General features: G+C 41.6%; 1 protein-coding gene across 1 annotated transcript; it reads right to left on the reverse strand.

The window, feature by feature from the left end:
- Positions 1 to 5,871: 5,871 nt before the first annotated feature.
- hsd3b7 (hydroxy-delta-5-steroid dehydrogenase, 3 beta- and steroid delta-isomerase) lies at positions 5,872 to 19,007 on the reverse strand. Its single transcript, XM_021558451.2, has 7 exons — positions 18,533 to 19,007; positions 14,692 to 14,954; positions 10,598 to 10,753; positions 8,695 to 8,803; positions 8,170 to 8,269; positions 7,442 to 7,604; positions 5,872 to 7,261 (listed from the first exon to the last, which is right to left on the reverse strand). Exons 2-7 carry the CDS (start codon positions 14,849 to 14,851, stop codon positions 6,849 to 6,851), a joined length of 1,101 nt encoding a protein of 366 aa, XP_021414126.1. The 5' UTR covers positions 14,852 to 14,954; positions 18,533 to 19,007; the 3' UTR covers positions 5,872 to 6,848.
- Positions 19,008 to 20,108: the final 1,101 nt, after the last annotated feature.

Genomic DNA, 20,108 nt, shown 5'->3' on the forward strand with positions numbered 1-20,108 from the left:
ACCGTGACGCTTAAGGGCAATGTGCCACAAACAAAGTTAACTACCCACAAAGACAGGTGGGAAAAAGGTCTGAGTAAGTATGGTTCCCAATCAGAGACAACCATGGACAGCTGTCCCTGATTGAGAACCATACCTGGCCAAAACAAAGAAATACAAAACATAGAAAATAGAACATAGAATGCCCCCCCATCATCACACCCTGACTTAACCAAATAGAGAAATAAAACGGCTCTCTAAGGTCAGGGCGTGACAATGACATCAAACAAATGTATATTTTACAGGCAAAGTAGACAAGTTGAGGAATGCTATGATTCCAACTGATGGCTCTATGTCATATACCCTTATAAAAGATTGTATCATGAAGGAGAGGCAATGCATGTTTGAATTTCATCAAGTAAAAAGGGAAGAGGTAGAAAGGATGCTGTTGTCTCTTTCGGATGACAAGTCACCTGGTACAGATAATCTTGACACCAAATTGCTTAGAGTTACAGCTAACCAAATATCTACCCCAATCTCTGGGGTGTGCCCAGAAGTCTGGAAAGAGTCAAAGGTCATTCCACTACCTAACGATAAAAAATATGCATTCACTGGTCCTAATAGTCATCCTATAAGCTTTCTGCCTGTGTTAAGTCAATTATTGGATAAAATTGTATCTGTACAAATCCAGCATTATTTATCATGTAATGATCTGATAATGGGTTTCCAGCATGCATACGAAGAAGGGCATTCCACGAGTACAGCGATATCACAAATGACGGATGATTGGTTAAAGAGTATGGATGACAGGAAGTTAGGTGGTGCAGTGTTGCTAGATTTCAGTGCTGCTTTTGGTGTAATGAATCATGAACTGTTACTTGTTACACTCAAATGTTATGGTTTTAACCCTTGTGTAGTCTTAACATTCTGTATACTCTCCTTGTTCTAAGGGTCAAAAATGAGAAAGCAGCATAATTGAATTTTAAACCCCAAATCTATTTGCATGAAGAAACAACCTGTCATTCATTACAAACTTTGTGAATATCTGGGTTTTCCCTCTTCACAATGCAGAAAAACCTCATTTAATCAGTGGACACCATTCGTTTTTATTACAACACACCTGTCATAATTGTTTTCTTTACTAAATTAGAGGTTTATTATTATTATTGATAAAGGTACTGCATAGGTGTAAACATACAGCAGAGGCTGCTGTGGGGGGAGGCACTCCCTTCTTTGAATGTGTGAGGTTACAAGTGCCTTTCCCAGCTGCTCCAGGAACACCCACCTCTTGTTCTGCTTATCAGGCATACAGGCAGGGTTGATCTTGTTCCATATCACCAAGGCATTGTATGAGGACACATCAATGATGTTAGGGGAGATGACCAGGGGCCAGCGGGCAGTCATCCTCCTGCAGCTGTAAATTCCAGCTGTGGCTTCCTGTCCTCACGATCACTGATCTCAGCTGTTTTAAGCACTGTGCTCAGGAGGACCACATTCTTGTTCCTCTTTGGGAGGTAAGAACCTAGAGTGGTGGTGGGGGTGAAGGCAAACTTTGATGAGAAGGCCTCTCTCCCCCTTGTTGTGAGGAGTGCAAGGGGAGCTCAGGCTCGTTCTTTCTAACTGTGCCAACCATGGTGATCTTCCTCTTCAGGAGCTGCTGACTGAGTTCATAAGAGGTGAAGAAATTGTCACATGTGACATTGTGCCCCCTCAGTCCATCTGTCACATCAAGCACAACCCGCATCCCCTGGTTTTTCTCCAGGCCTCCACTGGTCGGCTTCCCTGTGTAGACTTGCGTCTTCCAAGCATAGCTGGATTTGTGCATCACATACTTTGCTGGCTTGCTGGGTATATACTGCCGGAAAGGACAGCAAACCTTTGACAAAAGAGATTACTATCAGTAATTAGTATCAGTGTCACAGAAAACAGTCACATAAATCAATGACATTTCAGCAATACATAATAAAATGAACAGTGAAAATCACTTACATTACAGATATGAAAATAAACATTTACCTCTGAATGCAACCAGTTGCTCATCCACTGTTACTTCAGGCCGAGGGTTGTAGAGGTATGGCAGACGCTCCACACACTTCTCTCAGACCTCTCTTATGGCTCCACCCACTTCTCCCAGACCTCTCTTATGGCCGCCAGTTTGTCTCTCAAACGTCTTGCAGGTCTTGACTCACGGTTATCAAATCGTAGCATTCTTGAGAAAGTGTAAAAGACTTTCAGTGGCATCGTGGCACGGAAAATCACCCATCCACTCTCTGCATCCCAGAGACTACATGTAGCCTCGCCTCGGGACCTATACACACCCGTTAAGATTAGCAGCCCTATGTAGGCACGCAGGTCAATCTCATCCAACCTTTTCCAGTTGTCTCCATATATGGAAACGCTCCAAATTTGTCATCTCCAGGATGAGTTTTTCGATGGCTGGTGTGATGAACATGTAGCATGTTGAGGCGATGTCATGGGCATGGGCAACTGCATGTCTTGTGGGCCCTGTAGTCAACCTTATGTGCTGACATTTGGCCCTGGTTTTTGTGCTGCCATTCGGCCCTGGTTGTCTTATGGTGACAAGGACCATGTTTTTTTAGCCAGTAGCATACCACCCTGCATACCACTGCTGGCTTGCTTCTGAAGCTAAGCAGGGTTGGTTCTGGTCAGTCCCTGGATGGGAGACCAGATGCTGCTGGAAGTGGTGTTGGAGGGCCAGTAGGAGGCACTCTTTCTAAAAAAAATATCCCAATACCCCAGGCTAGTGATTAGGGTGCTGTCTTTTGGATGGGATGTTAAATGGGTGTCCTGACTCTCTGCGGTCATCAAAGATCCCATGGCACTTATTGTAAGAGTAGGGGTGTTAACCCTGGTGTCCAGGCTAAATTCCCAGTTTGGCCATCAAACCATCACGGTTACCTAATAATCCCCAGTTTACAATTGGCTCATTCATCCCCCTCCTCTCTGCTGTAACTGTTCCCCAGGTCGTTGCTGCAAATGAGAATGTGTTCTCAGTCAATTTACCTGGTAAAATAATGGATAAATAAAATTTTTGCTGTTCTTTGACAAAAATGTCTCTTTCAGTTTGGGGGATTTCCTCTTCATCTGAAGATGATGCATCGTGCTCTGGGTTGTATTTTTCCCCATCTTCTTCTTCAGATGCCTGCTCCTCTTCTAAATCATTGTTCTCTTGTTCCTCCTGGACATCTGAAAAAATCAGATCTACGACATGTTGCACACTCATGGTTCAGCAAAGAGAGAACTGGGGGGACTGTCATCTGCAGCACCTTTATAGCCTCTGACTGCATTCCCCATTAGTAAACAATGCTTTCAAGAAATGTTTATTTTGTCTGAAATTGTTTATATTTTGTCTGTAAACTTGAGTCATGTGTGGGGTCGTGGAGGGGAGATGCTGCACACACACAAGAAAGTTTTAGTGTTGTCTGAGTTCAATCAGTAGCACACATAATCTCAATTTCTCATTGTGTGTATGTGTGTGTGTGTGTGTGTGTCTTTGGTTTTTGTGGCGTGTAAAATTGTTTTATAACTGCTGGGTCAAAAATGACCTTTATACAATCTTTGTACCCTGGTGGTGTACAGCTTTCATGGAAATATGAACAAAGGCGATGTTTCACTTTTTCTAATGTTGTGGTTACTCTAGGAAAAGTAATACAATTTAAAGTTAAAAAAATATGATTTAGGGGGTTTTCTCTGCTGTTTAACATAGTGGCGGGTCATTTTTGACCCTTAAGACAACACAAGGGCTAAGTCTGCAGTTCTATCCTGGATGGAAAGCTATCTATCCAGAAGGAAAAAAGTGTTCTTCAATGGTAGCTTTTCAAACAGTAGATATACACTGTGGTGTTCCTCAAGGAAGTTCCCTAGGCCCACTTCTCTACTCTATCTTTACTAATGATTTACCTTCAGTAATGAACAAAGCAAGAGTGGTCATGTATGTTGATGACTCTACAATGTATCACGCAGCATCAGCATGTAATGAGCTAACATGTCCTGAGCAGTGAACTAAGAATGGTGTCTGAGTGTGTTGATAAGAACAAATTGGTGTTGAACGTTTCTAAAACTAAATGTATTGTATTTGGTTCAATATATATGCTTGCTGATGATCCCCAATTTAATTTGTTAATGAATAGAATGCATGTAGAGCAAGAAAAAAACTAAACTACTAGGCATCATGTTGGACGCAGCTTTATCATGGTCAGAACACATAGATTATATTGTTATTAAGATGGGTAAGGGAATTGCTGTTACAAGAAAATGTTCAGAGTATGTAACATCTAGCACACTGAATCAGGTGATTCAATCCCTGGTCCTATCACACTTAGAGTACTGTCCAGTTATACGGTCATCTGCAGCAAAGAAAGATAACAGCACAAAAACATCCTGTGGCGGACTGCAATAGCATCGAATAGTCCCCGCAATATGCAACTGTTCAGGGAAGTCAGGAACCAATACACACAGTCAGTCAGGAAAGCAAAGGCTAGCTTTTTCAAATATAAATTTGCATCCTGTAGCTCTAACTCCAAAAAGTTTTGGGACACTGTAAAGTCCATGGAGAATAAGAGCACCTCCTCTCAGCTGCCCACTGCTCCGAGGCTAAGTAACACGGTCAACACCGATAAATCCACGATCATCGAAAATTTCAATAAGCATTTCTCTATGGCTGGCCATGCTTTCCTCCTGGCTACCCCAGCCCCGGCCAACAGCTCCACCCCCCCCACCCCCCGCAGCTACTTACCCGAGCCTCCCCAGCTTCTCCTTCACCCAAATCCAGATTGCAGATGTTCTGAAAGAGCTGCAAAACCAGACCATATGACTGGAGAGGAAATAGAGAGCATCAACTGAATATTAAATGTGTTTCCTGTCAGGTATTGTAATTGTCTGTATTGTCTACTTGTTGCATGTTTGTGAAGTCTTGTTCATTGGTGTTGGACCCCAGGAAGATTAGCTAGTGTTACGGCGTTAGCTAATGGGGATCCTAATAAAAATAACACAAGTGCACCTTGTGCTGGGGACAATAAAGGCCACTCTAAAATGTGCAGTTTTTTTTACATAACACAATGCCACATTTGTTGAAATTTTGAGGGAGTGTGTAATTGGCATGCTGACTACAGAAATATCCACCAGAGCTGTTGCCAGTGAATTGAATGTTAATTTCTCTACCATAAGCCACCTCCAATGTCGTTTTAGAGAATTTGGCAGCGCATCCAACTGGCTCACAACCGTAGACCATGTGTATGGCGTTGTGTGGGCGAGCGGTTTGTTGATGTCAAGGTTGTGAACAAAGTGCACTATGGTGGCGGTGGGGATGGAGCTAATGGAATGGCATCAAACACATACCATTCCACCAATTCCGCTCCAGTCCTTACCACAAGCCCATCCTCCCCAATTAAGGTCCCCCAACCTCCTGTGTTCCAAGTATGTCTATTGTTTTCTTAAAGAGGGCTGAACTTCCTGATCGAGTCCTGGTTTCAATTATCCTCATTAGGAAATTAAACTTAACAAGTTTTGGGTCTCGGCGCTCTTTGATGTGGGTGTCTGTTGTGTTTTCCGACGTGGGAAGCATTTGTACTTACACTCTGCCAAAACAGTACACACCCTTTGAGATAACTTGAAACAGTCGAACAAGGTCTTGTGTCTGGAAGAAGCCTAAATTAGCTAGCACGCTATCCAACTTCTTTGCCGGCTGGTGTGCGACAGTGTCAAAATAGTTTTGACTTTGGATAGCCTATCTCTGGGGCTAGTTAGCGACTGTCAATAAATTACACATTGTAAATGGGACAATATTTTCATGTTACACACCTTTTATAGGCGTCTCATGAAATGCTTACATTTCATTAATGTATAGTTGCTTTGAGACAGGCCATTTTCTAACAGAGAATAGAATATGTTTTTTTATTGCCTTCAGTTGCTCTTTAAGTAACGCTACTTCTCAAAATGATAATTTCATCAATAGGCATGAAATATAATATTAACCTTTTCTCTGTCTGAAGTTTAAAATCTGAATGCACTGGCAAATATTATTTTTAAAGATTTTTTTTATTATTGTTTTTAAATTGTCAGTGCATTCAGATTATAAAATGACCTTAATGTATAGCAGGTGATTCATAAAACTCTAAAATCACATAGAACATATTCAGAGAATATTCTGTGTGCATTAATGCATGTTGTAGATGTAAAAAGAAGATGTAAATACTTATTTTCTGCACTAGTGCTCTTCAACAAAAACAGATCAAGTCTATGTAGTGATGATGTCTTGTGAAAAATGTATTGCATTTTCATGTATGTATTGCAAAATATGTATAGCAATGTATTGTTGGAAATAGACTCAAAACAATTCAGGAGCAGCTTTCCTATATCACATATCTATGCCCTTTTATGACTACTATCACATTATATCTACCGCTTTTGTAAGAAGATGAATATTGCAATGTCCGATAAAGCCCCAAACATTTATATTGAATCTCCAATATATTATCTCTTATTTAAGGCTGGGAAGGGTCTCATGTGAATCAGAAGATCATGGGATGGATAAGTGACCCATTTCAGTGTGGAACATGCCTTGTCATCATTTTGCCTGAGGAGCTACAGGCTAGCCACAAGTAATGACAGGTAGGAGGACATAACCATTTTTGAAGAACACGTGCAGGAGGTCATAGTTCAGGGTTTAAGAGTTCAGGGGTCAAGAGTTTGTTTGCATATGTGTAATGATAATACTGCTTATGATGGAGCAAACATAGTGAGAATATAAATCTGAGAAAGTCCTCTCACTCCTCCATCCATCCCAGGTTATGATGTGTGGTGCATCGGTTTAGCCCAGACAAGGTTCCACCAGACCAGCAGATCAGCCCAGATCAGGAGTCCTTGGGGCCTGCGAAGGGAAAGGTGTCCACCCATCTCTGTGTGCGGGCCTTGCACTGGTCCCAGTCATAGAGGGGGCGGTACTGAAAGTGGCGCTGGGCCTTGTCTGAACCCACTGTGAAGGAGGTGCTGGCCACAGCGAGTGTGTAGCGGTTGAGTAATGGTGTGTAGCTGCACACAGGCTTCAGCACCCAGCGGAGCAGGTCATTCAGGCACGCCACCAACCACAGCACCAATAGCGGCACATGGACCTGGCGGAAGTTGAACCCAGACAGGAACTGCATGTTGAAATCCTCATAACTCTTGTAGGGTGAGTCGTCATAGCAGAAGTAAACTTCCCCTCCAAGCCTTTGGGGGTGCTCTCTCAGGGAGCGAGCAGCCAGCAGATGCATCCAAGCCACGTTACCTGAAAAAAAAGAAAACTATGCTGAGAAAGTGTATACCACTAGCCTAATCCACTAGGGCTGTTGAACAAGTTAAGTAGCCACCTTGGTACATAACCAAGAGCCCAGTAGAAAATCAGCTAAAAGGACAACTCAAGATCTTGTAGGTGTGGCTAGGTATCAGCACGCGTTTCAGGACTCACCTGCATAGACACGACCATGTTCCGTGTCCTTTGGGACGCCTCGAATGATCCAGCCCCCTGTCCTCACACCCATCTGATAGAAGTCCCTCATCAGCTGGTGCTGCTCACCATAGATCCCTGTGGGACGGAGGGAGCATGTGTACAAGCAGGCCCCTTCCTTCACCTGGCCAGAGAGAGGAGAGGAAGGATGTGGTAACAGAGCATTAGAAACTGATGGGAGTGGACGGGAAATGAACAGTTTTGAAACCCAGTATCCCAAATATGCAGTTTTAACTCAACATGTTAACAGAAGGGTGGAGTAGACTAACACACAAGGCCACAAGGGAACACTTCAACAGCTTTTTGGCAGAGTAACAGTCAAAAAGAATTCTGCCATTTATCATAACTCAGAAATATTCGTTTTTTGCGCAGAGTAACAGCACAAAATGGCCATTGGTCGAAAAAATCTTACTTGCATCATAAGCTCCAAACCATTTTTTTCATTAATTACTATAGTATATTTGTGTTCTGCGGTACCTTTTGGAGCAGTTCAGTCAAAGAGAGAGAATAAGTATCTGATTATGGTCCATGAGGGGATTCCCTATCTGAATCAGGCTATTAATGAGGGTACATTTAAAGGAAACTATCCCCCGGATCTTTCAAATGTCCATCAAATAGAAGTGTGTGAGTTGGTCTGTGTGTGTTATTACCACGTCTTTGTATGAGATGCGATGTGTTAATACAAGTACCTTATTGCCGTTGGCCTCCAGCACCAGTTTCTCTGCCTTGGCCTTGCTCCTGGGGTAGGGCATATCGTGATAAACATTGTAGATGGTGTCTTCATCACCTCTGTGCATGAAAGAGAGAGAGGGAGATGGGGGAGGGGGGGGGGGGGGGTGTTATTATTTGATGACCTTTGAACAGAATATCACATTCACATGTGGAATGATCCAATATAATAGCCAGATGGACATTGGCAGTTTTCATGATGTTGTTTCTCCTTGCTGGCTGTGCAGGACTCATCCTGTTGTTTCTGTGAATATTTTAGCAAAGTCAGTCATGCATGCAAAGATTGCATACATTTTTACAGATATGGGAGTGCTTTAGCTGATGTGAAAAGGAAGAGAATGCCAAACACATCGCAGATAAGGGAAATCTCTACCGTACGGGCCAGACAAAAGACAGAGGGAGGAGAGGTAGTGATTTAGTGGAAAGAGGAAAAAAAACAACGAAAGCTTAAAGGAGAAACAGATATTTGTGAAGTAAAACTCTACCTGATAAAAGGGTCTCCTTTCACATTGGGGCCGACCACCTCCATGCTGCTGGTGTAGACCAGATACTGAATACCATTCTCCACACAGGCATTGATCACATTCACAGTTCCTGTTAGAGAGACAAGGAGAGAGGAAGAGAAACATTCTAGAGGACAATAACTAGAGGTTATCATTGATTTAATTGCAGAAAGAAAGGGCTAGGGTGTGATGCGGTCAACAGGAAGTGTGTGCAGAACATCTGGACAGAGACATTGGCAGACGATGAGTACACAAGCACCTGGACGAGCATGTTCTAGGAACTAGCCCGGGATGATAAGTGTTTTCTCAGAGCTCAACACAAACATCCTAGAAGGATGTGAAACATCTGATATGGGCCAGTAGGAGGCACTCTTTCCTCTGGTCTAAAAAAAAATATCTCAATGCCCCAGGGCAGTGATTGGGGACACTGCCCTGTGTAGGGTGACGTCTTTCGGATGGGACGTTAAACGGGTGTCCTGCCTCTGAGGTCATTAAAGATCCCATGGCACTTATCGTAAGAGTAGGGGTGTTAACCCCGGTGTCCTGGCTAAATTCCCAATCTGGCCCTCAAACCATCACAGTCACCTAATAATCCCCAGTTTACAATTGGCTCATTCATCCCCCTCCTCTCCCCTGTAACTATTCCCCAGGTCGTTGCTGCAAATGAGAATGTGTTCTCAGTCAACTTACCTGGTAAAATAACGGATAAATAAATAAATATACAGTAATTACACTAACTAATTCAAACAACTATTCCTGTGAGGACAATGTCACATTTTCCAAGAGATGAAGAGCAGAAATATGGGACAGATACCCAGATCTAAGACAGTGAGACACACACACACACAACACAGTAGGTCACCCACCAGACGGGGAATAGATAGAATAACCACAAACTGGAAACAAAGTGTCAGTGTTCAATTGGGCTTATATAATGCTTCAAAGGGCTTGCTATTTTAATTTGATGTTTAATAGAAGTTTAATAGAAGTTAGAATAGAAGTTTAATAGAAACCAGATGAATTGCAGTGGATCACAGAGAGCAGCTGATTCCCATCAATAAGTTGAGTTTGTAGGTAATTCAGTTGCATGAAAACCACCTGACAGGCTGGCACTAACCTTATCGTGAGATGTGAAACCTTTTGAGATGAGTCTTTTACAGCCATTTCAATCTCATGACAAGCACACACATAATTTCTATAAACAGCCCCTCTCAGAGACACACACACACACACACACACACAATTTCTATAAACAGGACTTCTCAGAGACTCACACACATTTACCCACTACATAAATAAATAAATAAATAATGACCTTATTTGTGTATGTCTATGTTTGCTGACTATAAAACCATTGTTGTAGTTGTCATCCTTTAACAGACTCAAGGGGCAGTTTTATAGTCAGAATGTTCAGAGGAAAACACCAGGCACTATAGGAAGGGAGAGGCGACAGGCAAACAGGAAAAACGTGGGTTATACCATGAATCACAATAACTTTAGGGAACACTATTTCATGGGTTTTCATGAGTCTCCATAACAGTTCCTGTTGTGGTTTAATTTACAGTCAAGAGAAGCCAACCACCCCTCCTATGTTTGTCTCGTTCTATCATCAATCATCTCAAAGGCAAACATTTCTCCCTCTTCTCTTTTCCTTTCCCTCAACATATTTTCCATTCCCTTCTTCGTAAATCCTCCTGTGTCTTAAGGCTTCCACACATCGCACCGAATGTGGATCTAGTGTTCGTCTGCCCACCGTTCAGCGCGCTGTGTTTTAGGGACCACCCGCTGTAGACGTCAGACTGATCACATTTTTATGCGATTCTACATGTACAAATTGCTGCATATTCTCGGCCAGTTAATGCTATTGCTGTGTCTGAGGCCTTACCTTGAACATTCACAGCCTGGATGACTGTCTCAGGGACTCTGTGCCAGACATCCACCAGGCTGGCCGTGTGGATGACCAGGTCTGCCCCCTTGGAAACCTCCCGGACACTGGAGTAATCTGTGATGTCCCCCTGCGTCACCACCACCTTTACCCGCTCTGATGGGGGAGAGAGGGAAAAAAGTGTGTGTGTGGGGGGGGGGGGGGGGGGGGGGGGGGGGGTTGTAAGATGTTAGATATAATGTAAAAGAGATTGTTTTCACCTGAATGAAATATCTATAAACTGATCTACAATGCACAATAATACAATTGATCCTAGATTGAGATTGGACAACAAGACATGGACATCATGTACAGAATAATAGCCTAAGAGAAGAATCAGACATATTGTGGTTAGAAGGTCTAGGTACAGTGGGACAAAAAAGTATTTAGTCAGCCACCAATTGTGCAAGTTCTCCCACTTAAAAATATGAGAGAGGCCTGTAATTTTTATCATAGGTACACAACAACTATGACAGACAAAATTAGAAAAAAAAATCCAGAAAATCACATTGTAGGATTTTTTATGAATTTATTTGCAAATTATGGTGGAAAATAAGTATTTGGTCACCTACAGACAAGCAAGATTTCTGGCTCTCACAGACCTGTAACTTCTTCTTTAAGAGGCTCCTCTGTCCTCCACTCGTTACCTGTATTAATGGCACCTGTTTGAACTTGTTATCAATATAAAAGACACCTGTCCACAACCTCAAACAGTCACACGCCAAACTCCACTATGGCCAAGACCAAAGAGCTGTCAGGACACCAGAAACAAAATTGTAGACCTGCACCAGGCTGGGAAGACTGAATCTGCAATAGGTAAGCAGCTTGGTTTGAAGAAATCAACTGTGGGAGCAATTATCAGGAAATGGAAGACATACAAGACCACTGATAATCTCCCTCGATCTGGGGCTCCACGCAAGATCTCACCCCGTGGGGTCAAAATGATCACAAGAACGGTGAGCAAAAATCCCAGAACCACACGGGGGGACCTAGTGAATGACCTGCAGAGAGCTGGGACCAAAGTAACAAAGCCTACCATCAGTAACACACTATGCCGCCAGGGACTCAAGTCCTGCAGTGCCAGACGTGTCCCCCTGCTTAAGCCAGTACATGTCCAGGCCCATCTGAAGTTTGCTAGAGAGCATTTGGATGATCCAGAAGAAGATTGGGAGAATGTCATATGGTCAGATGAAACCAAAATATAACTTTTTGGTAAAAACTCAACGCGTCGTGTTTGGAGGACAAAGAATGCTGAGTTGCATCCAAAGAACACCATACCTACTGTGAAGCATGGGGGTGGAAACATCATGCTGTGGGGCTGTTTTTCTGCAAAGGGACAAGGACGACTGATCCGTGTAAAGGAAAGAATGAATGGGGCAATGTATCGTGAGATTTTGAGTGAAAACCTCCTTCCATCAGTAAGGGCATTGAAGATGAAACGTAGCTGGGTCTTTCAGCATGACAATGATCCCAAACAACAAAGGAGTGGCTTCGTAAGAAGCATTTCAAGGTCCTGGAGTGGCCTAGACAGTCTCCAGATCTCAACCCATAGAAAATCTTTGGAGGGAGTTGAAAGTCCGTGTTGCCCAGCAACAGCCCCAAAACATCACTGCTCTAGAGGAGATCTGCATGGAGGAATGGGCCAAAATACCAGCAACAGTGTGTGAAAACCTTGTGAAGACTTACAGAAAACATTTGACCTCTGTCATTGCCAACAAAGGGTATATAACAAAGTATTGAGATAAACTTTTGTTATTGACCAAATACTTATTTTCCACCATAATTTGCAAATAAATTCATTAAAAATAATACAATGTGATTTTCTGGATTTCCTCCCCTCATTTTGTCTGTCATAGGTGAAGTGTAGCTATGATGAAAATTACAGGCCTCTCTCATCTTTTTAAGTGGGAGAACTTGCACAATTAGTGGCTGACTAAATACGTTTTTTTGCCCCACTGTACATATGTTGTGTGAGGAGGAACCAAGTCTTTCTATGCATGTTTCCATGGCTATATGAAGTATTCTTTGATTCTTTGACTTGAGTGTTAATTTGTTTCCTCTAAATCAGATCCTACGTTGCCTAGCTACCTAACCAAAGCTGGATCCACTGAGCTACTCTCTGTCTCTGTTTCTGGAAAAAATGTAATCTGATTGTTGATATAAAAGACCCAATCACCCCACCACAATGAATGTCTTCTCATACAAGGTCTTCATGTTTATTGGAACACCGGTAGGTGGGTCTCAACAAAATCACGTTCTTCACAAATGTGTCTTTTGTGAGCATTTGTCTGTTTGTTCCGTCTTTCCTTCTTGGAATGATAAGATGGAAAAGAAGCTGCCCTTATTCTCAATGTGCTGTCCCTGGCTTGGCTTATCTAGATCATGGCCTTGAAATATATCTGATGACCATGAAGCCAGGACGGGGCTGGAGTCCAAGTAACCACAGGAATGGTCCTGACTCTTAAAAAACACACACTTGCCTTGAAGTCACACTACTGCAGCTGTCTCTTTTAGCTCTGCCTCAGTGGCTTGGTTAAGTAGCAAATCAAATCAAATTGTATTAGTCACATGCACCGAATACAACAGCTCCAGACATAGTAGGAGGTGAATACCACTGGCCTACATAATGAATGGTAAGCAAATCATTTTTTCAATTTTTCCTCAGACCCTATATCTCCTCTACTTGAAAAGCACATTCTCACCAGGGGATAAATATATATGTTTGGTATTTAAGAGAAAACAAGGTATTCTAATATTACCTGGATGTAGCCTATGGCAATATAGAGGTTAAAGACTAACAATGTAAGCCTATGTGGGCGATTTCATTTGTAATCAATGCCATGTATTTAGCTCATCAGTCAAACACATCTATGGAGTGATCTTCTATCACTGAGTTTGGAGGAAGGCTCTGTCCAACAAACCTGTCACTCTGTGAAGAGCGCAACCTTCCCCACATACCGCCCTGCCTTTCTGATTCATATTCCACAAAAACTGAAAAGTCACACAAGGTGACAGGGTGCAGGCGGAGATTCCTGTTATGACAGTGACATGTCACAGGTTAGGGGAAATTACATAGGCCGGCTGCAGTGTTCAAGGACAGGAAATGGAATTAGGAGGGGTGTGGCCCATCTGTGTCCATGACCCCATCATGTTATGACATTGTTCATGCAGACCGATGCAGTCAAATCAAATCAAACGCATTTATAAAGAGTTTTTTAACATCAAGCAATTCAGATGTAGAAGTGACCTCAGCGGAGTGTAGATATGTGTTGTTTACTATCCTAACATTTCCCTTTCAGTGACATTCGCTAACTCTCATCTCTGTCACACTCTAGTATGTATCTGACTTTCAGCTTTCCCATCTCTCCCTCTCAGTCCATCTACCTACTGCCCACTCTCCACCTCTATCCCATATATGGCTCTGTTTCTGTAGTGAAGACTGACAATGCAATAAAATGTTGTACAAAGTTAGTAAATTAAAATGTGCATGTTCTTATGCCTGAGAATATATGACTAAGAAAGGTGTAAGCCAAAAATAAAGGGTGTCAGAAAAGAGTTATGGAATAAAGCTGATATTCAGAATCTATTTGATTGGGTATGTATGTGGGTAAAGGTCTGTGATGCTAGTCTAGGTTATCTCACTTTCAGTCATTTCAATGCGCTACGGTAGATAAAAACCCGAACTGTTTCAGTGAGGAGTTGACACCCCACCTCTTCAGTGCATAAACCCCTGGACATTCAAGATTAGAGGTCTTGCCCACTTGAGTCTCTATATATCTTGCTAGGAGTAGCTGAGCCCAATAATAATTGTAACCATGAATAAGGGTTAAGAGTAGCTTAACTTTCATGTTTAAAACTCCACCAGTCCCACAACTGTAAATCATTCTGGACATTTATGAGCCGTTTTCAACTCAGCAGCCTCGTGTGGTGTATGGTTATGACAATGAAATATGCATAAAACATTATTAGACAAGAAAACTACAAATGGAGTTTGAGCATGTCAGTGAACTGCCAAACATGTACAATTTATGTTCAATCATATATTTTTGTTTTACCTGTGCTGTGGCCATTTAAACTTGAGTCGATGTGTTTGTCAAAAAGTCGAATTTCCGTTACCGCATCCTCTTTCTCCAAAAGGACCTGTAACAGGTGTTGTCCGAGGAACCCACAGCCCCCAGTGACGAGATAAACCAAGCCCCGTTCTTTCGTCGACATTCTTCACTTTTGCTAGTTGCTACTATCAACAATTGATGTTTGGTTGATTAGTTACTGAGTCGTCCTTGTTGATCTTCTACAACTCCCTCTGCGATCCAACCTTCTAAAAGAGCGGAGATAAACAACGAGAGAGAACAAAATGAAAAAAGACAGGGAGAGGTAGAGGTGCGTTCAGTCCTCTTAAACGTTTGCTGCGTTGGACAACGGTTTGTACTGAACGACACGTTCCCCCAAAAGGTTCTTGTACGCTCTTGAATAGACTACCGTTTGGTAGATGTGGGGAGGTGTGGCTGGAAGCAGAGTGACGTGTTTTAAAGGGAAGTGGTCATGCTGACAGTGCTCCCCAACCCTGGTCGTTCAGTACAGCACCGTTTCCGTTCAATTGAACGTTCCAGAACGTAAAAACGTACTGAACGCAGCCCTGATCGGTTTGTACACAGCGATCGTAAACTGCTCCGCTTCACTGGACTTAATTGATGACCTTCGATTTAGTGTTTGTTCTATCATCAAAGAAAGGCAAAGATCACTATGCAAAATTAACTCGATTGGTCTTTTCGTTTAAATGTAGCTTACTGTAGATAGGCTATATGCCACCATGATTAGATTAGAGTGTATTAGTCACATGCACAGGGTTGCAGATGTAATTGCAAGGTAGAGTGGAATCCTTCAACTCTGAGCTCCGACAGTGCAGGTCAAAGGGAATTGAGGTTCCTGATTATCTTCTTGCCCTTCCTGTGACACCTGGTGTTTTAAGTGTCCTGGAGGGCAGGCAGTGGGCACCCAATGGTGCGTTCGGCTGAGCGTACCACACTGTAGCGCCTTACCGTCAGCAGCGGTGGACTTGCCATTCCAGGCTGCTGCAGGCTTTCACCTTAAAATTCTACTGTATTCTACACCTCACCCACGCCCACGCAAGTTCACATTCCACACAAAAAAACTACAGGAAGGCAACATCTATGTGGAGCACTGAATGATTTATTTATTGTGTAGGCAATATGACAGAGGGAATCTGGTTTGGGGACTAGAACAGTCATAATCAGTACGGACCTGCTATGTTCACTAGAAATATATTATTCACTGTCAGCAGTGGCGTGTATTCATGGACGCCAAGGGAAGCCAGGCTTTCCCAAATATTTAACCAATAAAATTAAATCTAAAATAATGTATCTTTCATCTCTGTGTTTTCATAAATTTACGTCAATTCGCAAGTAGCTGAATCTCACCGGAGAAATCATCCGAGCAGGGCAACAGCTTCCATCGGTCTCAGAATATGTAGCCCATGTATCTGATGCTGTCTGGACCAAAATACTATTTATATGTTGCCGCCATAGCATTTGATTGATTGATTGATGCCAGCAAGCATTTGGTCTCCCTTGATTAAAAAAATTAATAATATTAAATAATAATAATTAGCCCATCAGCATTGAGCTAAGCTCAACTGTGTGTTGTCCTGGTACCACAAAACGCCACCCAAGGGAGGCCAGTTTGGATTTGGCTTCAGACCATTCAAATAACTTCCTAAGCAAAACGTCATTTTCTGGTCTGCTTGTGTTGATGTCCTGCAGTAACTAGCTTGCTAAATCCGCCATTTCCTAAGCCATGGATGGAGAAGGGATTTGGACTTTTACTTAATTCTCTGCACAGGCCAATGATTATGACATCGATTCTGAGCTAACCATAAATTAATATGTTGTGCCACTGGCCTGAGACGATCGAAGTTCAATATGTAGCTGAGTAGGCTCACGGTAACTAACTAGCTAGCTAACTTAGCTGCTTTATTGTTGCCCATGCCAGGAAGCGTTTTAGCTAACTATCCTATAACAACAAAAACTAAAAGTGTATGACAGAGTCATAGACCGATTTCCCAACATGAAAGAGAGGATGGCATTAGCGTTCAACTAGTCTACAAGTAGGGTGAGTTAACATGTTATGTTTTACTTGCACACACACACACACACACACACACACACACACACACAGAAATCAGTACCATGGACAGACACATGATATTTAACAACATCGATTGAAATAAATTGTTTTTGGTATCTTTAAGTTTGTTTTCAGTCTATTAAACTAAGCATATATAGCCTTGTTGATTTTATGATGTTGAAATGTTTAAGTTGAATTGGTGCTGGAATGGCGGCGGCAGTGCTCCTGTTGACTTTGTGCTGACTTGCGGTAACTCTGTGGTTGTAAATCAGTAGTTTGTTTATTTAGTAAACTGTCGAAAACATTAACTTGCTTGAGTTAACTGTTTGTTACATGCGATATTTGCATTGTGGACTTCACACAGATGTGGCTCTCCGGTTTTGTGATGAAACAAACAGTATGTGTCGTTGAATTTATTCCGCAACTGTGTGACTGTTGTCTTCTAGCTGTAACGGTGGTGTATGAACTAACGGCTATAGCGCAAACAATGCAATTGTCACAACAGGTTGTAATATGACTTTTTTACTGTCTTGGCTTGGCTTGCTCAATGATTTTAACCACGGAACTCTACTACCTGTCAGTCTGGGGCAATGAAGCAGACAGCCCCAGTGGTCTGAAAAAGTCTTACTTCCTTTAATTCTTTCTCTCTGACTAGACTGGATTGGATATCATGTCAAATGTCAGAAGCCTTATTGTTCTCCTGTTTTAACAACATGGCCATTCATCCAACATCTCTCTGTGTCCAATAATAGCCTTCTTGAACAGCCCTGTAAGCCATGCTCACAGCATCATTTGAATGGACAACATATTGTGAAACAGATATTGTACTAGCGTAGACCTACATGGAAAGTGACACACACTGTATTGTATTTCCATTCCTTACAAATTTCCAGACAGTCACACGATTCACAGACAAGTTACCTATAGTCTCAGCTACAGACTGCAAAACATTGTCATTGCCAGGTTAAATGAGAGCATATTACTCACAGCGCTGAATCAGGCAGTATTTACTGGTTAAACAGCCCCGTTATACCCATCCTGAACTTTAAGTTACCATTGACCATCTGCTAAACAGTCTCATTGATTTGGTTGAATGTGGACTATAACTGATTTTGACAATCTAAATCAACTATCAATGAAGAATGCAAATTATTATCTTAAAATGCATGTCACAAAGTGCCCCCAAAAGCGCAGACCAAGCTTGTAAGTGTCCTAGGTAGGGAGAACCCTCCGAGCCTCATCGCTTTCATTTTGAAGGCCACTAGATGCTTGAAAAAACAAAGTGAAACAGATGCAATTCCAGTAAATAATTTAGCCATTGTGTTTGGATTATGCTCATTCAATGAGGTATGTCCTAAATGGATGAATGATTAACATTCAATAAATAACTTCTAAAATGTCCTATTTAGGGTTTTACAACTTGGCTTCACCTAGTTTTGTAAATTATTTTACGACATGCAACATGCGTTAGTTCAATCACCCTTGTTAAAGAAGCAGAGTTCATGAAGTTAAAAAATAACTAAACCAGCTCAGAAAATGCATACTTCTTTGCCACATAATGGTCTAAGTGTCTGTTAACCCAGTTCCATACAAGGTCACGTCTTCCTTATTTGTGTTTCCTCCTCCTCTGACACGACACTTTGCAATCCACTTGGCTTCATTTAGAAAGCACCACGTTTTCTCCATCTCTATCGCTCTCACACACACAGGAAACACTCAGTTTTTCAGGTGGAACTTGACTGACAAACGTACCTTCTGTTGTATCCTCTCTATGCACGAGGGCATTGCAGTTTCCGGCAAGCCTGCAAGTTCCTGTGCGACATTGTGTGCGTTCCACTATGCACACTCACCCTGATGACATACAGTATAGTACCACACAGGGTTGGAGAAGACAATATCAAAAGACTACTATGTATTACAAAATCGCTTGACGACCCTATATGGATATTATTCTACTACGGTCTGGAACTTCCCCCCTGAAAGCTAGATTGCAAATGACTAAGAAAACGGAAATCTAATATCCCATAACTCTTTGCAACAATGGGACGGCGCTAGTCCAATTCATGTGTTTATTTTCGAAAGCTGCCGCATGCAATTATTACGTTGTCATAACAAGTATATTTTCAAACTAGTCTGAACGTGTCTTAACTTTCATTGTAAGACAATCTTATCTCTGTGTTTGTAAAATCACCCTGTAGTGCCAGAGTGCGCTCTGGGCGTTAGTAAATTCAGTGTGTTGTCAGATTGTCCCGTTGTATATCCGGAGCGGTCAGAGAGGAGTAGGGTTGGTCCGAGCGTTCTGACCTCACAACCGCAGTCAATCACCTAAACTAACTTGCTCAAATTGGCTAGCTATTCCCAGACAGAAATGAGAGAACATCAGTCTGACCGTTTTACTCGCCCTAGCAGAGCTGCTTAGGCCATTTTCATGTTATCTAGAGCGTTAGTGACTAACGGTGCTGCTGACAACAATTGAATTATTTTTTTTTGGCAACGTTTTTTAAATTATATTTAAAAAAAATACAGATCAACAATTTACATTCTTACATCATACAACATAGAACGCAGGTATTAACGAGAAAATACTAAAACAAACAAAACACATAAAAAAATAAACAATTCTAGTGCAAATGTAATCACTCTGAAAAAAATATTATTGTAATGATTTAGGAAAATGTTATTCTTGTTATTATTCACTAGGGTTAATGTTTTAATAAAATAGTTAAATTCAATCAACATTTTTGTTTGTGTATAAAATATTTGGCAACAAGAATTTAAAAAAATCACAATAATTTCAATGGTCTTGTTATCATTGCAATAGTAACATATATCTTTCATGTCAAAAACATGGGTAGTGTTCATAATGGTAAATAAGTATTTTGCAAGGTTTTCCCAAAATTCTGACACACATTTACATTCAAAGAACAAGTGAGAGATTCTCACCTTCTTTTTCACAGAAAACGCAGATATCATCAATAGCCACAAATTTGGATATCATAGAATTACATGGATATATCTTCTGTAAAATGTTTAAGTGCATTTCCTTAACTTTGTTTGGTATACAATATTTGTAAGGCCTTAACCATGCATTTTTCCAGACAATGTCAGGAATAAGCATGTTCCAGAAAAATGTTCCTCTCTGTGTAAGTTGGTTTTGTGAATGAAGAATTTGTCTTATATATTTATTACAACAAGATTTATCAAGTAAGCCCACACCTTCCAATCTGAGTTCTGGATAAACTTTGTGATCATTACCAAAGCTAAGATGAGTTTTCATTAGTGTAGTTAGACTTTGATCACTTTGATCACAGAAATAAACTATCTGAAA

Source organism: Oncorhynchus mykiss, chromosome 13, assembly GCF_013265735.2.
Source record: "Oncorhynchus mykiss isolate Arlee chromosome 13, USDA_OmykA_1.1, whole genome shotgun sequence".
Taxonomy (NCBI): domain Eukaryota; kingdom Metazoa; phylum Chordata; class Actinopteri; order Salmoniformes; family Salmonidae; genus Oncorhynchus; species Oncorhynchus mykiss.

Coding starts and splice junctions, on each gene's coding strand:
- hsd3b7 (XM_021558451.2), bottom strand. CDS start 14,851: ATGTCGACGAAAGAACGGGGCTTGGTTTATCTCGTCACTGGGGGCTGT. Junction 8,270..8,694: donor AAAGGAGACCCTTTTATCAG/GTAGAGTTTTAC, acceptor TTTCATGCACAG/AGGTGATGAAGACACCATCT. Junction 7,605..8,169: donor TGGAGGCCAACGGCAATAAG/GTACTTGTATTA, acceptor CTCTCTGGCCAG/GTGAAGGAAGGGGCCTGCTT.